Consider the following 18,422-nt stretch of genomic DNA (forward strand, 5'->3'; position numbering starts at 1 on the left):
GCCTGGGTGGCTTAGTCGGTTAAGCGTCCGACTTTCGCTTAGGTCATGATCTCGCGGTTCGTGGGTTCGAGCCCCGCGTCGGGCTCTGTGCTGACTGCAAGCTCAGAGCCTGGAGCCTGTTTCAGCCTGTGACTTCCTCTCTCTCTGACCCTCCCCTGCTCACGCTGTCTCTCTCTCTCTCCTAAAAATAAATAAAACATTAAAAAAAAAATTTAAAAAAAAAAAAAGAAATAAATAAAACATTTAAAACAAAAAAAAAAAGATCTAGACAGTTGAATGCCTTCTAATTGGCCATCCTCCAGTCTCCCCTCTAATCTTATCCTCCACACTGACATGTTTTCCTAAGGTATCACTCAAATCTTGTGTCTACTCTACTAAGAAACCCTGAAGTGCTACAAGATCAAATCCAAACCACCTTCTCCTCCCCAGGCTGGCATTTAGGACCCACTATGGTGAAATCCTGATCCATCCACCCACAACCTCTTTTCATGCTATTCCTAACACATCTCACACTTCTCCTTCATCTACCTTTTTTATCCATTTTTTAAAATATTTCTAATGTTTATTTATTTTCAGAGACAGAGGGGGAGGGAGAGAATGCAAGTGGGGGAGGGGCAGAGAGAGAGAGAGAGAGAATCCAAAGCAGGCTCTGTGCTGTCAGCGCAGAGCCCAATGTGGGCTCAATCTCATGAATCATGAGATCATGACCTGAGTCAAAATCAAGAGTCAGATGCCTAGGCAAGTAAGCCACCCAGAAACCGCTTTACTATTTACTTTTAAGTAATCTCTATACCCAGTGTGGGGTTCAAACTTACAGCCTCAAGATAAAGATTCAAACACTCTATCAAATGACCCAGCCAGGTGCCCCTCCCCTCTATCTATATGAACCCTATCCTTCAAAGCCTGACTTAAGTACCATTATTCTGAAAATCCTTCCCAGGTCTGGTCTGAAAGAGGAGAAGCTGTTGGTTTGAGGAGTAATGGGACCGAGTGGTATTTAGGGAAATGAATCCACACCTCAGCAAAGCCTTCCTGGTCTCCCAATCTGTATGAATCTCCTCTCTCACCTCTGAACTACAATACTTATCATTTTTTTTCTCCTTCAAGCCCACTTTATTGAGATAAAACTGACATATGACATTGTGTAAGTGTAAGGTGTACAACGTGATGATCTGACACGTGTATATGTTGCAAAATATTTACCACAATAAGGTTAGTTAATACATCCTTCACTTCACATAATTAACCATTTTTGTGGTGGTAGTGGTGGTGGTGAGAACATTTAAAATCTACTCTCTTGGGGCGCCTGGGTGGCTCAGTCGGTTGAGCGTCCGACTTCAGCTCAGGTCATGATCTCGCGGTTCATGGGTTCGAGCCCCGCATCAGGCTCTGTGCTGACAGCTAGCTCAGAGCCTGGAGCCTGTTTCGGATTCTGTGCCTCCCTCTCTCTCTGATCCTCCCCTGCTCATGCTGTCTCTATCTCTCTCTCAAAAAAATAAAAATAAAAATATTTTTTAAAAAAATAAATAAAATAAAATAAAATCTACTATCTTAAGGTTGCCTGGGTGGCTCAGTCGGTTAAGCATCTGACTTCGGCTCAGGTCATGAGCTCATGGTTTGTGAGTTCAAGCCCCACATTGGGCTCTGTGCTGACAGTTCAGAGCCTAGAGCCTGTTTCGGATTCTGTGTCCCCTGTCTCTTTGCACCTACCCTGCTCACAATCTGTCTCCCTCTCTCTTTCTCAAAAAATAAACATTTAAAAAAATCTATTCTCTTAGCAACGTTTAAGTATACAATACAATATGGCATCATTAATTATAGTCACAATGTTGTATATTTGATTTCCAGAACTTAATTTTCTCATAACTGGAAGTGTGTACCCTTTGACCAACATCTCCCCATTTCCCCTACCACACAACCCCCCATAACCACCAATCTATTCTCTGTTTCTACAAGTTTGGCTTTGTTAGAGTCCACATATAAGTGAGATCATACAGTGTTTGTCTTTCTCTGTGTGACATATCTCTCTATATATACAGATACAGATAGCTATAGAGACAGGTGATATATATGTATCTATGTCTATCTATCCATCTATCTATCTATCTATTGAACCAATATAAGTTAAGTTGGAAACAGATTACAGAAGGCCTTGAATGCCATGCTAAGCTGCTGAATTTTACAGAACATATTTAAGCTGACAAGTGATAAGATGAAGGGAGTGTTTGAGACACCTGGGTTGCTCAGTTGGTTAAGCGTCTGACTCTTGATTTGGGCTCAACTCATGATCTTGTGGTTTGTGATTTCGAGCCCCGCATGAAGCTCTGCACTGTGTCAAGGTGGAGCCTGCTTGGAGGTCTCTCTCTCTCTCTCTCTCTCTCTCTTTCTCTCTCTCTCTCTCTCTCTGCCCCTACCCTGTGTGCTCTCTCTCTCTCAAAATAAATACACTTTTTAAATTAGAAGAAAAAAGATTAAGAGAGTGTTTTGGAAAATCAATCTAGTGCTGTGCAAAATGAATTAGAGACTACACTTTGGGCCCCGAAAATCAGGTAAGAGAATATTCAGTAATCAGGAATGAGGAAATAAGAAGCCAAAGGTGCTATCAGTTGCAATGAAAAAGAACGTGAGAAGCATTGTAGAGGAAAAATCAACAGGACTTGACACCTTACTGAATGTGGAAGAAAAGAAGGTGAGTTGTCAAAGAGGAGCCAGGGCTTCAAGCCTCTGTGACTGGAAGAACATTGTTGTCATTCTCTCACGTATTCATTTGGCAAGCATTTCCTAAGCATACAGTGGGTGCAGAGATGAATAGTGCAGAAATACCTGTCTTTAGAAACTCACAATCAATTAGGAGATAAATGTACACTTAACAGCTCAGTAAAACGCAAAAGTGTCTTCAGAGTCGTACAAATGCTATTAGTGGCAGTGTGAAGGAACCACAGGGAAAAGGCAGACGGAGGACTAGTTGCATTGCAGGGGGGACTGCAAAATAATACCTGATCTATAAACAGAGGCACTCCGCATTTTCCACACCATCCAAGTGTGAGACGCAGATAAAGATCTTCTGCTTCATTACATTCTGATGGTTGGGCTTGGAAAGGGTTGCCAAATTTCAGCATTAAAAATACAACATATGCAGAGTCTACTGGGGAAGAGGAGGGGCTGAGTTGGGCATCAGAGGAAAGTAGAATTTAGATATTGATGGATGTTGCTGCTGGAATCCAACAAGAAAGGCCAGATACTGACTTCATAGAACCATAAAGCAGGAGGCGACATTTCATACCTTTGCCCACTTCCTTGTTTGTTATGGGTCCCAAAAGGGTTGAAAAATGGAGGTGGGTGGAGAGAGGGAAAGACAATGATAAATACCACATTCCTGTATTAATAAAGAGCTTGTCTTAGCAAGCTTACGTTAGAGAATCTCTTGGTACATCTTTATAGAGCGTCAACCCTCCTCCAGGCTCTGAGATGGTAAATGACTATTGACTCAGTTATTCGCAGCTGAATTGAGAATCTAGTTTGTGGATTAACTGAGGCCCGTACTTTTCCTTCTTTTTTCTTCACCTTTGGCAATACATTACTTATTAGCATTTCCACCACAGGGTGGGAGTAAGGAGAATATTAAATCTTAAAAATTGGTTACAGAATGTGGATAGTGTGGTGATTAATGTTACCGAACAACAAGAGGTACAGCACTTTTATTTTGTTGCAGTTTTTACCAAAAACTACTGTGGTTTAAACTAACTGCACAAGAAAATGGCCTCAGAGTAGATCATTATTTTACCCAGTATTAGAGGATGCCCTTAAACAAAATGGCAACGTCAGTCGCGTTAATAGGATGCTAAAGCCGCAAAGATGTAAAGTACTGCTTGGACACCCGGCAGGGAGGGGACGACTTAGAGTTAAGGGTTCTGAACGGATTTTCAACTAGTCACGCCCATCTCAAAGATGGCCGGCCTCACTTCCCTCACGCAACATGGACATTTCCGATCTCATCCTATAAATTGTAGGTTAATTTAATCCAGTACTGCTTGCATGACTAAACTCAAGATGACAACAGCATCCCTTTGAAAGTTGGAATAGGTTAACCCATTTATTTATTTATTTATTTATTTATTTTATTTTATTTTTTTTACCCTTCCGTGAATACAGTCCCCTTGCGTCTGGCTCTTGTTTTTGGAGGCGTGGATGCCAGGAGTTAAAATGGTTCCTCCCTGGAATAGCTTTAATAGGAAGTGAAGCTGTGACGGCGAAGCGTTGCCCTGCTCTCTGGTAGGCGTTCTCGCCGGGAGGTCCTTGTGCCCTTACTAGACATGGCGCTGGCCAGCGTGTTGGAGAGGCCGCTACCGGTGAACGGGCTCGGGTTTTTCGGTCTCGGGGGTCGTGCGGATCTGCTGGACCTGGGTCCAGGGAGTCCCAACGATGGGCTGAGCCTGGCCGCGCCCCACCGGGGTGTCTCAGAGGAGCCGAGAATCGAAATGCTTCATGGAACCACCACCCTGGCCTTCAAGGTGCGGACGCAACCGCCGCGCCGGGCTGAGTCCCGCGCGCCCGCGCCCTTCCTAGCCTCTCAGCTGGGCTGGAGCCCGCGGGGGGAACGACCACGAAGCCTAGCGGGAGTCTCGGGCCTGTCGTTCCGATCCCGATGGTTTCGCTGTCTCGTGGCCCTGGATTCTCGCGCCGTAGGACCGTGGGGCCGAGGTTAAGTGGAAGAAGAAACCGAGGCTGCTTGGGTTGATTCCTAGGCAACCCCAGGTGGCCGGGAAAGGGGAGGCCGCGGCAGCAATGAACACTGGCGGGGGGGCGGATACTGTAACCATTAACCGAAGGTGTTGGAAACTGGGTCCCCGCTAGGCGAGGGTAACCGAAAAGCTGTGTCTTTTGAGGGGGAAGGTTGGTGGGAGGGAGCGCTGTAGTGAGGGCCAGACGATTGGGATTCCTGAGCCAGCTTTGCAATAACTAGCTCTACGATCTTGGACAAGTCATTCGAGCTCATTGAACTTGTTTCCTGATCTATAAAATGAAATTGGAAGTTAATACTGGTTATACCTATGTCCAGGGATTGATGTGAAGTTTAGTTGTTAGTAATATGTGGAAAGCATATTGTGAAGTGTAAAACGACAGAGAAAGAGATGTTCTGCGTCTCCATTGATGCAAAAAGAAATGTCAAGATGTTTCTGTGGTCTGATGTGGCCTGCTTTGTTTTCCTCTGATCTTAACAGTTTCAACATGGAGTCATTGTTGCAGCGGACTCTCGGGCCACTGCGGGTGCCTATATAGCCTCCCAGACAGTAAAGAAGGTGATAGAGATCAATCCCTACCTGCTGGGCACCATGGCTGGGGGCGCAGCGGACTGCAGCTTCTGGGAGCGCCTATTGGCTCGTCAGTGTCGAATCTATGAGCTTCGAAACAAGGAACGCATCTCTGTAGCAGCTGCCTCCAAGCTGCTTGCCAACATGGTGTATCAGTACAAAGGCATGGGTCTGTCCATGGGCACCATGATTTGTGGCTGGGATAAGAGAGGCCCCGGTGAGTTAAGTGGCAACCACATGGTTCTTGGGCTGACACTACAGAGAGGAGGGGTGGGATGAACTGGTGAATGAAAGGGCTTTGTGTCAGGGCTGAGGATGTATTTATTAGGTTCTTGGCCCTTCTCTGTGTTCAGGGAGGGCACTACAGTGTAGGAGAGGGCATGGAGCTTAGACTAGCTGTGTCATTGACTACCCATGTGACCTTAAACAGTTGCTCATTTTCCCAGTTAGTTTCATCATCTGTTGTATTGGTTAAATGAAGTAATACACGTAAAGCTGGTAGCCTCTGGCACATAATGTTTTTCCTTCTCTTCTCCCGTAAAATAATAAGATCTACAGGGGCGCCTGTGTGCCTCAGTGGGTTGAGCATCTGACTCTTGGTTTCGGCTCAGGCCATGATCTCACAGTTCGAGAGATCAGGCCCCGCGTCAGGCTCTACCCTGGTAGTGTGGATCCTGCTTGGAATTCTCTCTCTCCTTCTCTCTCTGCCGCTCCCCTGCTTGTATACTCTTTCTCACTCTCTCAAAATAAATAAATAAACTTTAAAATAATAATAATAAGACCGACAAAGAGTGTATTTGAGAGTGAAATTGGAAACTAGACATTAAGAACTCTAGTCAGTGCTTTCTAATAATCATGTGAGCTCCATATGTTATTTAAAATTGTCTAATGGAGGGATATCTGGCTGTCTCAGTCAGTGGAGGATGCAACTCCTGTTCTCAGGGTCGTAAGTTCAAGCCCTATGTTGGTTATAGAGCTTACTTAAAAAAATAATAATTGGGGCACATGGGTGGCTCAGTCAGTTAAGCCCAACTTCAGTTCAGGTCATGATCTTTGGTTTGTGAGTTTGAGCCCCACATTGGTCTCTGTGCTGGATCCTTCTTTAGATTCTGTGTCTCCCTCTCTCTCTGCCCCTCCCCTGCTTATGCTCTCTCTCTCTCTGTCTCAAAAATAAAGTTTTAAAAACAATAATTAAAAGTTTTAAAGATTGGGGCGCCTGGGTGGCTTAGTCGGTTAAGCGTCTGACTTTCGCATAGGTCATGATCTCGCAGTTCGTGGGTTCGAGCCCCGCATCGGGCTCTGTGCTGACTGCCAGCTCAGAGCCTGGAGCCTCTTTCGGTCTGTGACTCCCTCTCTCTCTGACCCTCCCCTGCTCACGCTGTCTCTCTCTCTCTCTCTCCTAGAAATAAATAAAACATTTAAAAAATTTTTTAAAGTTTTAGAGATTGTCTAATGGATATATTTAAAAAGCAAAAAAAGGGGGAAATTAGTTTTAACAACTTATTTAATACAGAATACCTAAAACAGTAACATTTTGGCATGTGTATTAGCCCCCTTTCAAGTGTTGGATAACCGTATGTTCTAGTGACCATTGTGTTAGACAGTGAAATTCTACTATACAATAAGTAGCTACTGTAAAGTTAGTTATATCTCTTCCTTTTTTCCCTTTAGAGAGTCTTTGGTCTAGAAGGGCTTTTGGGGCTCATCCTCTCCTTGCTTGATATAATACCCTAGGATTCTAGGTCCTGTTCTGTCATCTCTGAAAATAAATTCCTTAGCCTTTGTCTCTTTCTAGTATATAGAGACCTTGCTAGGAAGTGCGACTTTGTATCTGATGTCTGTTTCTTTTCAACTTTTTTTTTTTAAGTTTTATATATTTGAGTAATCTCTATACCCAACATGGGGTTCAAACTCATGACCCCAAGATCAAGAGTTGCATGCTTCTCTAAATGAGCCAGCCAGGTACCCCAGCTTTTTAACCAGATTTGAATGTCTCTTCAGTCAAGCTGGAATACAGCTAGTCACTTTCTATGTTATTTTCCCCTTCAATACTTGAAGATAGTTTATTCTTTCCTCTTGTTTTTGCTTCGTTTGTTCACCTGCTTGCTGAGTGCCTAGTTTTCCTCTCTCGAACAACTGTAGGATACCTAGCACTTTTTCACTTGCTTTGGAAACTATCAATTCACTACTCAGTGGAGTGCAAGTGAGATTAAAAAGTGGATATGAGAGAGGAGCTCAGCTTGTTACTTTGAAAATTGAGATGCTTTTTTTTTTGAAAGGTGTGAAAGAACAGTTCTATGCATCTCGTGTGGTCGGGGAAGCATTTTGGAAATGTTGCTTTGAACTCTTAGCTATTGGGTTTGTTCTGGGTGGTGGAAGCAGTGTACATTTGTAGGGCTGCTGGCTGATAAGAAAAACCCAAGAAGCTAGAGCATAACCAAAATGTGCCTTCTCAAGAAGCCTTTCTGGGATGCCTGGGTGGCTCACACAGTTATGCATCCAGGTTTTGAGGTTTTGTTTTGTTTTGTTTTGTTTAAGTTTATTTATTCTGGGAGCGGGGCAGAGAGAGAGAGGGAGAGAGAATCCCAAGCAGACTCTGCACTGTCAGCATGGAGCCATGTGGGGCTCAAACTGGTGAACCCATGAGATCATAACCTGAGCCAAAATCAAGAGTCAAATGCTTAACCGACTGAGCCACCCAAGGGCCCATGCATCCAGCTCTTGATCTCAGCTCAGGTCTTGATTTCAGGGTCATGAGTTTAAGCCCTGCATTGGGCTCCACACAGGGCATGGAGCCTACCTTTAAAAAAATAAAAGCCTTCCTGACAGCCTGTTCCATTCAGGATGAGTCAGCCCCTTACTCTAAGAAGCAGACTGAGACTGAGAGGGGCACCTGAGTGGCTCAGTCGGTTAAGCATCTGACTCTTGGTTTCGGCTCAGGTCATGATCTCAGGGTTTTGTGAGTCAGAGTCCCACCTCGGGCTCCATGCTGACAATGCAGAGCCTGCTTGGGATTCTCTCTCTCTCTCTCTCTCTCTCCTCCCCTCCCCCACTCGCACTACCTCTGTCACTTTCAAACTTAAAAAATATTTTTTTTATTTTATTTTATTTTATTATTTTTTTTTTATTATTTTTATTTATTTCTAGGGGAGAGAGAGAGAGAGAGAGAGACAGCGTGAGCAGGGGAGGGTCAGAGAGAGAGGGAGACACAGACTCTGAAATAGGCTCCAGGCTCTGAGCTGGCAGTCAGCACAGAGCCCGATGCGGGGCTCGAACCCACGAACCGCGAGATCATGCCCTAAGCGAAAGTCGGACGCTTAACCGACTAAGCCACCCAGGCGCCCCAAAAAATATTTTTTTTAAAACAGATTGACAGGGCGTCTGGGTGGCTTAGTCAGTTAAGTGTCCGACTTTCACTTAGGTCATGATCTCGCGGTTCGTGGGTTCGAGCCCTCCATCGGGCTCTGTGCTGACTGCCAGCTCAGAGCCTGGAGCCTGTTTCAGTCTGTGACTCCCTCTCTCTCTGACCCTCCCCTGCTGACGCTGTCTCTCTCTCTCTCTCCTAGAAATAAATAAAACATTAAAAAAATAAATTAAAAAAAAATAAAAAAGCAGATTGAGAAGGGATCACAGATTACTTAGTACAAGGCTAAATGAGATGAATGTCGTTTTTAAAAGAATCAGTATGATGTTGAGGGAACTTTGAGAAGGAGGAAAGGATTGCTTCTGATGGGAGGAACTGGTGAAGACTTCATGGATAAGTGGCAGTTGTCCAAGATATACAAATCAGAGAAAGGAAGGCTAGTGAACAAAGCAAGGGAGGAAAGAAGCATGCAGTTTTCGGGGAGTAACTGAAAGCCCAGTTTAATTGGAACTAAGGTTAACTAACTAACTAAGGTTAATTGGAACTAAGAGGAGCACGGACCCATAAAGCCAGAGAGGTAAGCTGGAAGCAGTTAGTGAGCCAGCTAGGCAAGCTAGTGGCTGTGGGACTGAGAAGGGGCTAGTTTGGGGTAGATATTGGAATCCGTTGAACCTGAAGACTGCTAAGAGTAGTGGTTCTCTGCTGGCTAGCTTTAGAATCCCCTGAAGAACTTAAAACACAAGCTTCATACTTACTCCCCACCCCAGACCAATTGATAAAGAATACCTGGGGTGAGTCCTGGGCATCTTTTTAAAAAGCTTCCTTAGATGATTCTGATACATAGTGAGAGATGGGAACCACTGAAGTAGGGAAAAGATTAACAACGCCATTGGCAATGTGGGCTGGTGCTGCACAAGAGAGATGAGTTTGGTTGGTGATGGAGAGCCACTGAAAGTATTTGAAGATAGAAAGTTTGAATCTGAACTTGATGACAACGGCATTCTATTGGGAAGGGTGAGCAGGCAGTTGGAATTGATACAAATGTTATTAAAATCTTTGTCTAAATTTTCATCTATACTAACAATCAGCTAACGTCTTCATAAAGGGCCAAATAGTAAATAACTTAGGATTGCAGACCATATGGTCTTTGTCTCAACTGCTTAACTCTCCTGTTTTTGCACAAAAGCTGTCCTAGACAGTAGGGACGCAAACGGGTTTGGCTGTGTTGCAGTAAAACTTTGTGTACGAAAACAGGCAGCAGTGTCCAGTAGAAATAAAATGTGAGTGATGCATGTAATTTTAAATTTTCTGGTAGCTACATCTTAAAAATTAAAAATAAAGGGAAATTAATTTTAATAATATATTTTATTTCGTAGATCCAAATAGATCACGTGTCTAGGGGCTCCCATATTGGATAGTACAGGTCTTTGCAATATGATTTGAAACTCCAGGCTTTCTCCTACTGTATGATATATGTCTTGTCCCCCAGATAGTCTGAAGTTTGAGGCTAGGATTGTTTTAAACCTCTCCCACAGGGCTTGAAGTTCTGTGCTTGAAACCTGTCATTTGGATTATACTTGCTTTTTGGTTATACAACAAGGACAAGAAAGCAGTTACTGTAATGTGAGGTGAGGTGAGACGGTATATTGTAGGATCCTAGAGTCTTTGTTTATTTTGAGAGTGAGAATCCCAAGTAGTCTCCGTGTTGCCCATGCTGAGCCCGATGCGGGACTTGAACCCATGAACCTTGAGATGGTGACTTGAGCCAAAATCAAGAGTCAGTTGCTTAACCGACTGAGCCACCTAGGCACCTCAAAGTGTATTTTCTTGTATATCTGTTGGTCTCCCCTGGGTTTCAGGAGGGCTAAAGAACTCTTCCTGGAAAATGAATTAGATGTCAGAAGGGGTGGTCATTTTTTTTTTTCCCTGCTAATTTCACCTCTCTTTCCAGGCCTCTACTATGTGGACAGTGAAGGAAACCGGATCTCAGGGGCCACCTTCTCTGTAGGATCTGGCTCTGTGTACGCTTATGGGGTCATGGATCGGGGTTACTCCTATGACCTAGAGGTGGAACAGGCCTATGACCTGGCCCGTCGAGCCATCTACCAAGCCACCTATAGAGATGCCTACTCAGGAGGTGCAGTCAACCTCTACCATGTCCGAGAGGATGGCTGGATCCGAGTCTCCAGTGACAATGTAGCTGATCTACATGACAAATATAGTGGATCTACCCCCTGAAAGAGGGCGGATATGGCTGCTTGCATTACTTGGGGTGACTATTGTTGGTAATGTGGATACAGCTCCCCATCCTATAGTGGAGTGGTCCTCAATTATATTGATAATTTTTTTAAGCTCGGGTGCAGTTGACCTCTATATGTTACCAGTTGTTAATGACCTGCTGCTGCAGGGGTCATTGTTTTACTTTCTCGGATGTTAACATTACACTACTTGACCGCAGTCTGTGTTGTGTCTTTTGTCCACGCTGTCCCTCCTCCAAGCACTTTATAGCCAAATAAGCCAGGACAGTGGGAGGGCACTGACTGTAATTACAGGAAACAGTGGTGTGAAGACATTGTCTAGTGAATACATTAGCATCCCCACTCATGAAGCTAATAACAAAAGAGAAGGAGAGAGAGGCAGGGAGGAGGGAGAGACGCTCTGATTCTGTTTGCAAAGAGATGAAAAGTTGATGAGGTGGAAAGATGCACAGGGCTGTATGAGGCAGAGCTGCGGAGGAAAAAGCTTTCACTTTGTCGTGAGGGGAGGGGAGGCCAGGGCTACTCACAGAGCAGAAAGGTGAATAGGGTGAATCTTGAATCTTAAACCAACTGGGAAGGGAAGGTGTGGACCCTGGAAAAATACACAGATGAGGGTGAAAGCGGTAGTGACCCCAAGCTTGGTGATCCTTGTCCTTTTGGCTCTCCAGTATGTGTATGTGGGGGGGGGACAGAGCGGTTGATGGTGGGCTTAGAGCCTCCTGGACAGGAAGCAGCACAGAATTGTCATTGGGACATGTGGGTGGGGAAGAGGCCCTGCTGAGAGCAGAAAGATGGCCGATTTATCACACCCAGCACTGAGGGGCCAGGCTATGATGGCAGCAGATGGTAAGGCCTTCTGTTAAAGAGAACACATAAGCATAGGGGAGATAGAGGAGGTTGATGGGAAAAACCTTTCAAAGATGGGAGAGGAGGGTAGAAAACAACACTACTTTGTTTTTATAGTTAGCAAGAAGGGGAAAAGTCGTTGGTGAGGGTGACAACCCAGGATCCTATTTGGAGGCAGAGGAATTTGAGAAATAGGGGAGGGTAAGGCGTCTTCAGCCCTTCTGACTGCGGATACCTTCCCTTCTTGTGCCTTCCCTTCCCCCTCAGCCTCGTGCAGTCGTGTATTGATTGATGAGGGCTGTCGGCCAGGAACTGATCGAGGCTTGTTAATTGCATTTGTCAAATGCAGGGAAATTGGGAATTAGTGAGATTGGAGAAGGGAGTTTGGAAAACAAATGACTCTGTTGCCTAAGGAGATTCATTTTGCTGAAAAGTGCCTCGGGAGCCCCTGGAGTCAGAGAGCTGCTACCGGGGACCTGGGCCTACTCGGCATTAGAAGCCATTAGGAGTGAGCGGGAGCCATCAGCCCATGGTTAGCTGTGTAAGAGACACGGGTACAGTCATTGTCCTCTCAGGACGCTGGTTTCAAAGAACCTTGTTCAAAGTTGGAAACTTCGGGGGCGCCTGGGTGGCTCAGTCAGTTAAGTGTCCTTCTTTGGCTCAGGTCATGATCTCATGGTTCGTGGGTGCGAGCCCCACGTCGGGCTCTGTGCTGACTGCTAGCTCAGAGCCTGGAGCCTGTTTCGGATTCTGTGTCTCCCTCTCTCTCGGACCCTCCCCTGCTCACACTGTCTCTCTCTCTCTCTCTCTCTCAGAAATAAATTTTTAAAAAAAATTTTTTTTAATTCAAAATTGGAAACTTAGGGGTGCCTGGCTGGCTTAGTGGGTAGAGGATGCAACTCTTGATCTTGGGGTCATGAGTTTGAGCCCCACATTGGGTATAGAGCTTACTTTAAAAAATAAATAAAACCTAAAAACAAAAACATCCTCTTAGGAGAAATCTAACACCTGAAAGAAATCAACTCAGGTTGAAATAGAGTTGAGGGGTCCAGAGCCTTAACCACTGAGCTTCCTCCTCAAATGAACCACTGTGCACACCACCTCCCTACCTCCACACCCTTAGATACACATACTCCCTGGCACTTCTTGGAACCCCAAGGAACAGTTTGAACATTGCTACCCTGGAGAATAATCTTGAGGGTGGAAAGAGTTGAAGAATGGGATTCTTTTACACAAACAAGCATAGGCCTCCCTACCCCAAGAAAGAAAATTAAGTCTGGAGAGAAGAGACAATCTTGAAGCAATGCTACCCTTGTGCTATTTCTGTCTCACCCTTGGCTTTGGTAGTGGTCTAGCTGTTTAACGTAAGCACCTATCCTACACTCGATTTTTTTCCTAATATATGTTTATCTTTAAGAGAGCAAAAGGAGCAGGGAAGGGGCAGAGGGAGAGGGGGATGGAGGATCTGAAGCAGACTCTGCACTGACAGCAGCGAGCCCGAAGCAGGGCTCAAACTCACGAACCATGGGATCATGAACTGAGCCAAAGTCGGGCACTTAACCAGCTGAGTCACCCAGGCGCCCTGTGCACTGACTGAATCCTTATGTTCAGGCAAGAAAATGCCCGGCCATCAGTTCTACGTTCTGTTCTGCAGATGCCCCTTTCTCTCCCTTCCTGGATCTCAGATAAAAGAAAGACTCGATTAATGGAAGAGATCGATTTTTGGTAGGTTTTCTGGAAAGACTCGATTAATGGAAGAGATCGATTTTTGGTAGGTTTTCTGGAGAGAAAGTAGAGCAGAGGGAGAGGAAATTTCCAAGTGCCCAGGCCCAGTCAAGCCCACCCTGTGCAGTTGTGGCTTCTTGCTGCCGAGTGCAGGTGGGGAGCTGGCTTTGCAGGGATGTTGTATGTCTCCGCTTGTGTGGGGATGATGGATGCCGCACAGCATTGGAGAGATTCTGTCGAGTGGAGTGGACCAGTTCAGGGACTCCCATCAGATTCATTTCCCAGTGCAGTCCTCTTGACAAAGGATGATGGAAAAGAAATTGCCTTAAATAGCTGGAAGATTAATTTCTCTCGGCAGTTCCCAGGCGTCCACGGGACAGGGCTCTTTAAGCGATGTCTGACAATTTCTCCTCCTTCCAGAGATAGCTCGGTGACACCGGAATCTGACTCCTCAGGGTAGGTAATGGGACTAATCTGATTAAATAGAGAGCAAGCACTCCTCGAGGCCCTGTGCTTTCTCTTGCTAGCAGGGAATGCTGTGGGATTGAAGGCCGATGAGCCCCATAGCATCTCCACACCAGGCAAGGGAGGGCTGTGGGGAGAGTAGAATGTTCAGGAGGCAAAGGGAAAAGGTAGGCAAGGACACGGGGGAGGGGGAGGAAGGGCACAATGAAAGGAAATCAGGGACTGGAGCATAATAGTTCCTGAGTGTTCCCTCTTTAGGCAAAACCAGAAGGTCAATGTCTCTTGATAGCCAACTCAGCTAGCAAATGAGAAAACTGTCAAAGCCATTTGGGGAGTGGAAGGTTACATCCTTTGAGGGAAAATAAAACAACGGATTTATTCTGGTCCATGGATTCTGTGTGGTCCGTTAGGGGAGAGGAACAAGAGGTGGGACGAAAAGGGAGGAAGGTAAAAAAGTGAGGAGGGACACTCTGGCGGCAGCATTTCCCTCGTGTCAGACGGAAGGGAGGAGGATGGGGTCAGTGAAGGTTTACACGAGAGCATATCCAGTCCTGGGCGTTACAGTTAGGGTTTTTCAGGTTGGTGTTTTTGTTTATTTTCCTAGAAGAGCCCCTCCTGCCAGGGCTATAGCAGGGGATGAGGTACTTTGAAACTGACCAGCCGCGCTGACGCACTGACCTCGGGACATGATTAAGTGCTTTATGATTAAAATCTGCATGTATTGCAACCAGGCAACTCTGCCGGGGTTTTTTGTTTGTTTCTTGTTTGTTTTCAAAATTCAAGTTTCCCTTCAGGAGGCCAGGATCGTACTGGGAAAGCTTTAATTATAGCAGGCAAGGGGAGAGAGCACACACGGCATCAGAACTGCCCCGATCAGCAGTTGCTGCTGCCTCCTGCCTGACCCTGGCCGCCCCTCCTGCCCTACTCCCTCCCTGCGGTCAACTGACTCTCCACATTCCTGCAGTGCTCCCCAGGCCTGGCCTCTGAGCCAACTTCTTGCTTCCAGGGGCTATGCCCCACTGAAGCATTTCAGTGAAAACCATTTCCAAAATGTCCTGTTCGCAGTTGTTAGTGGGTCAGGCAGAAGAAATTCTACCCACGTCAGCTTCTTGGGTTTATTTAACCCAACTCATTTCTCCCTGAAGCTTTTGCCTCTGAGTTAGGTGCCAAGCCCAACTTGGTACTTAACCCTTGATAATCCAGATTCAGCTGTCATCCTCCATGAATATCTGACCTAGTTTATTTGAAGGGAAATAAGACCCCATGGATTCCACCTCTTCTGATGCCTCCCTCTCTGGCCCTGACCCCATCCGTTCGGGCTGCCCCTTCTCTCTATTCTCCCTCTGCTTGATTTCATGCTTTCTCTCTGTTCCCTCACTTTGTAAGAATTCCCTTTTCTTTCCTCCGCAGAATTAAAATAAAAACCAATCAATCAATAAACCAAGTGCTGCTATGGGCTTTAATGTAACAAGAAAAGGTTATCACTAGCTGCGGGGTACCCAAAATGCTGGTACTGCAGAGGGAAACACAGATGGAATGAGAGAACACCAGCTAGGGAGAACCAGAGACAAATGAGAGAAGCAGAAAAGCAAAGTCCTGGGTAACAAGAGAGAGAGTGAGCAAAGTGGAGAGGGAGACGTGGACGTGGCAGGAGACAGTGATGGGCAGAGCGGCGCTGTGGAAGAGAGACGGGGCGGGGGGAAGGAGACTCTGAAGGACAGTGATCGAGAGAGTGGGCAGAGAAACCGGGAGGAAGGAAGCAGCTAGAAGCTAATGCACAATGAAACCTGTCCCCCTGGAGACAGATAATTTCTCCAGCCATACATAATGAACACGTGCCTCCCTGTGTGTTGCCCCTGTACTGTCACAGTCACTTATATTCTGCAAGAATCTCTCCATGTCTACCCTGCTTGTGCAAGGTTGGGAAAAGGCTTCGAGTGCTAGAACTACGTTCTCACCCCAGCCAGGCCAAAGACAGAAAAGCAGAAATCTGTCTTATGACAGGGGCAGGGTACGTGAGGCAGGATCAGATTCGGTACCTTTCACATTGTTACTTTCGGGTTCAGAAAGAGATCCCTTCCTCCTTCTGCTTCATACCCCCTGGCCACACACATCACACACGCATGACTCATGCCCTTTTTTCTGTAATGCCCACAGGTCAGGGCCAGGGCTGGGGAGACTCCCAGGAAGGCCACAAACTCCCAGGAGACCAGAAGAGCAGGTGCTTCCTGTGGGAAGGAAATAAGTAGCTCCCAGTAGGAATGTGTGCAGACCAGAAGGGACCAAGGTCAAGGGGATATTTTTGCAACTACTGCAGCTCTTTACCCAGCTTAGCCTCAATACCATTGTTGGCCCAAGAATATCATATGTTCTAAGCTTCCCCATGCATCACAGACTACGTAGGCTCTTCTCTCATGGTAGCTCTTCTCCAGGGGTTCTGTGCAGTGTTGTCTGATCAGAGGGAATCCACTGAGTACCAGGGTTCTGGGAGAGGAGGGCTTATAATCAACCTGTGTCTCTTGAATCTTGAGGCTGCACCCCCAGCTTAATCTCTAGAAAAGAAAGCAGTGGAGCATTTTAAACCAGAACAACAGATTAAGCATAGTCTTATAGTACCTCCCAAAGAAGCAAAATGTGCAGAAAGGAAGCCCAGCCTTGAGTCAATAGAGCCTGAATGTGGTCCTTGGCTAGGGGTAGCAGTGTTCCCCTATCTCATTTAAATTTTTTTTTTTTTATGTTTTTTTTATTTCTAGGAGAGAGAGAGAGAGACAGCGAGAGCAGGCGAGGGTCAGAGAGAGGGAGTCACAGACCGAAACAGGCTCCAGGCTCTGAGCTGGCAGTCAGCACAGAGCCCGACGCGGGGCTCGAACCCACGAACCACGAGATCATGACCTAAGCGAAAGTCGGTCGCTTAACCGACTAAGCCACCCAGGCGCCCCATCCCCTATCTCATTTAAATAGTCCTAGGCAGGGCATCTCAGTGGCTCAGTCAAACATCCTTGATTTCAGCTCAGGTCATGATCTCACGGTTCATGAGTTTGAGCCCCGCACTGGAGTCGGCACTGACAATGAGGATTCTCTTTTCTCTCTGCCCCTCCTGCAAATTCGCTCTCAAAATAAATAAACTTAAAAAATATATATTTTAAACCGTCCTAGGCATGTGCCACACTGAAGAATATCTCTGTAGGGTCTCCGGTTATTTTGTGATATGTCTGTCTTCTTTTTCAGTCAAACATTTACTATACTGTACTCTGTCCCCAGTGACTAGCATGGTGCAGGCTACTCAGTACAGATTATATAATACATGTGTTTTAATGAATAAAGGAGTGAAGGAAGGAAGGACTTCACTGTGTGCCCTTATGCCAATGATTCTTTTTCATCCTCAGAAACGTGACTCCCTATAATTGTTGAATTTCAAGATGCTGTTTGCTGCTCTTAAGCATACTTTGAAGCATATATTAACTTTTTAAATAAAGACAAAATTACTTGCTTTGAGAATATTTTTAAAGTGTTATACCACCCCCTGCTTATAAATGAAGACAGCTAGGTGTAATAAAAAGCAAGAGTTTTTTATTTTATTATTTTTTAAGATTTTATTTTATATTATTTTATTTTTTTTACAATTTTATTATTTATTTATTTATTTTTTTTTATTTTGAGAGACAGAGAGAGTGTGACCAGGGGAGGGGCAGAGAGAGAGGGAGACAGAGAATCCCAAGTAGGCTCCTTGAGGCCAGCACACAGAGCTTGACACAGGGCTCGAACCCACAAAATTGCGAGATCACAACCTGAGCCAAAATCAAGAGTCGAATGCCCAACTGAGCCACCCAGACATCCCTAAGATTTAATTTTTAAGCAACCTCTACACTCAATGTGGGGCTCGGACCCATAACCCCAAGATCAAGACTTGCCAGCACCACTGACTGAGCCAGCCAGGTGCCCCTTAGGATTTTATTTTTAAGTAATCCCTACACCCAACTTGGGACTCCAACTCAAAACCCCAAGATCAAGAGTCGTAGGTTCTACTGACTGAGCCAGCCAGGTGCCCCATTTTTAAGAAGCAGCCCTGCCCATTCCCACCTTGCCTAGATTCTGCAGTCCTGTAATCTTTCTCTCCAAGTGATAGGATTAGTCTCACACACAATATGGTCAGGCCCTGTAGAGTATCTGTCAGCATGTGTTGTTTTGTTTTGTTTTCTGCTAGATCGATGGGCAGAGGCTTAGCCAATACTCAAGCCTAGTCCCTGGATGTCAGGAGTATGAATAAGGTGCTCTTTACAAGGGAGGGACTAATTTTTTTTTTTTTTTTTTTTTTTTATTTCTAGGAGAGAGAGAGAGACAGCGTGAGCAGGGGAGGGTCAGAGAGAGAGGGAGTCACAGACTCTGAAACAGGCTCCAGGCTCTGAGCTGGCAGTCAGCACAGAGCCCGACGCGGGGCTCGAACCCACGAAC

The 18,422-nt window shown here is 45.7% G+C and overlaps 1 protein-coding gene across 1 annotated transcript; it reads left to right on the plus strand.

Annotated features, from left to right (window-relative positions):
- The first annotated feature begins 4,218 nt into the window (after positions 1-4,218).
- On the plus strand, positions 4,219-11,133 carry PSMB5 (proteasome 20S subunit beta 5). Its single transcript, XM_039245264.1, has 3 exons — positions 4,219-4,511; positions 5,223-5,529; positions 10,628-11,133. The coding sequence occupies exons 1-3, from the start codon at positions 4,314-4,316 to the stop codon at positions 10,912-10,914; spliced, it is 792 nt and encodes a 263-aa protein (XP_039101195.1). The 5' UTR covers positions 4,219-4,313; the 3' UTR covers positions 10,915-11,133.
- Positions 11,134-18,422: the final 7,289 nt, after the last annotated feature.

Source organism: Hyaena hyaena, unplaced genomic scaffold (assembly GCF_003009895.1).
Source record: "Hyaena hyaena isolate Hyena2069 unplaced genomic scaffold, ASM300989v1 scaffold_256, whole genome shotgun sequence".
NCBI classification, from domain to species: Eukaryota; Metazoa; Chordata; class Mammalia; order Carnivora; family Hyaenidae; genus Hyaena; species Hyaena hyaena.

What these genes read in the sequence shown, in the direction of transcription:
- PSMB5 (XM_039245264.1), top strand. Translation starts at nt 4,314, where the DNA reads ATGGCGCTGGCCAGCGTGTTGGAGAGGCCGCTACCGGTGAACGGGCTC. An exon ending in CCACCACCCTGGCCTTCAAG is followed by an intron (nt 4,512 to 5,222) that starts GTGCGGACGCAA and finishes TGATCTTAACAG; the next exon opens with TTTCAACATGGAGTCATTGT. An exon ending in CTGGGATAAGAGAGGCCCCG is followed by an intron (nt 5,530 to 10,627) that starts GTGAGTTAAGTG and finishes CTCTCTTTCCAG; the next exon opens with GCCTCTACTATGTGGACAGT.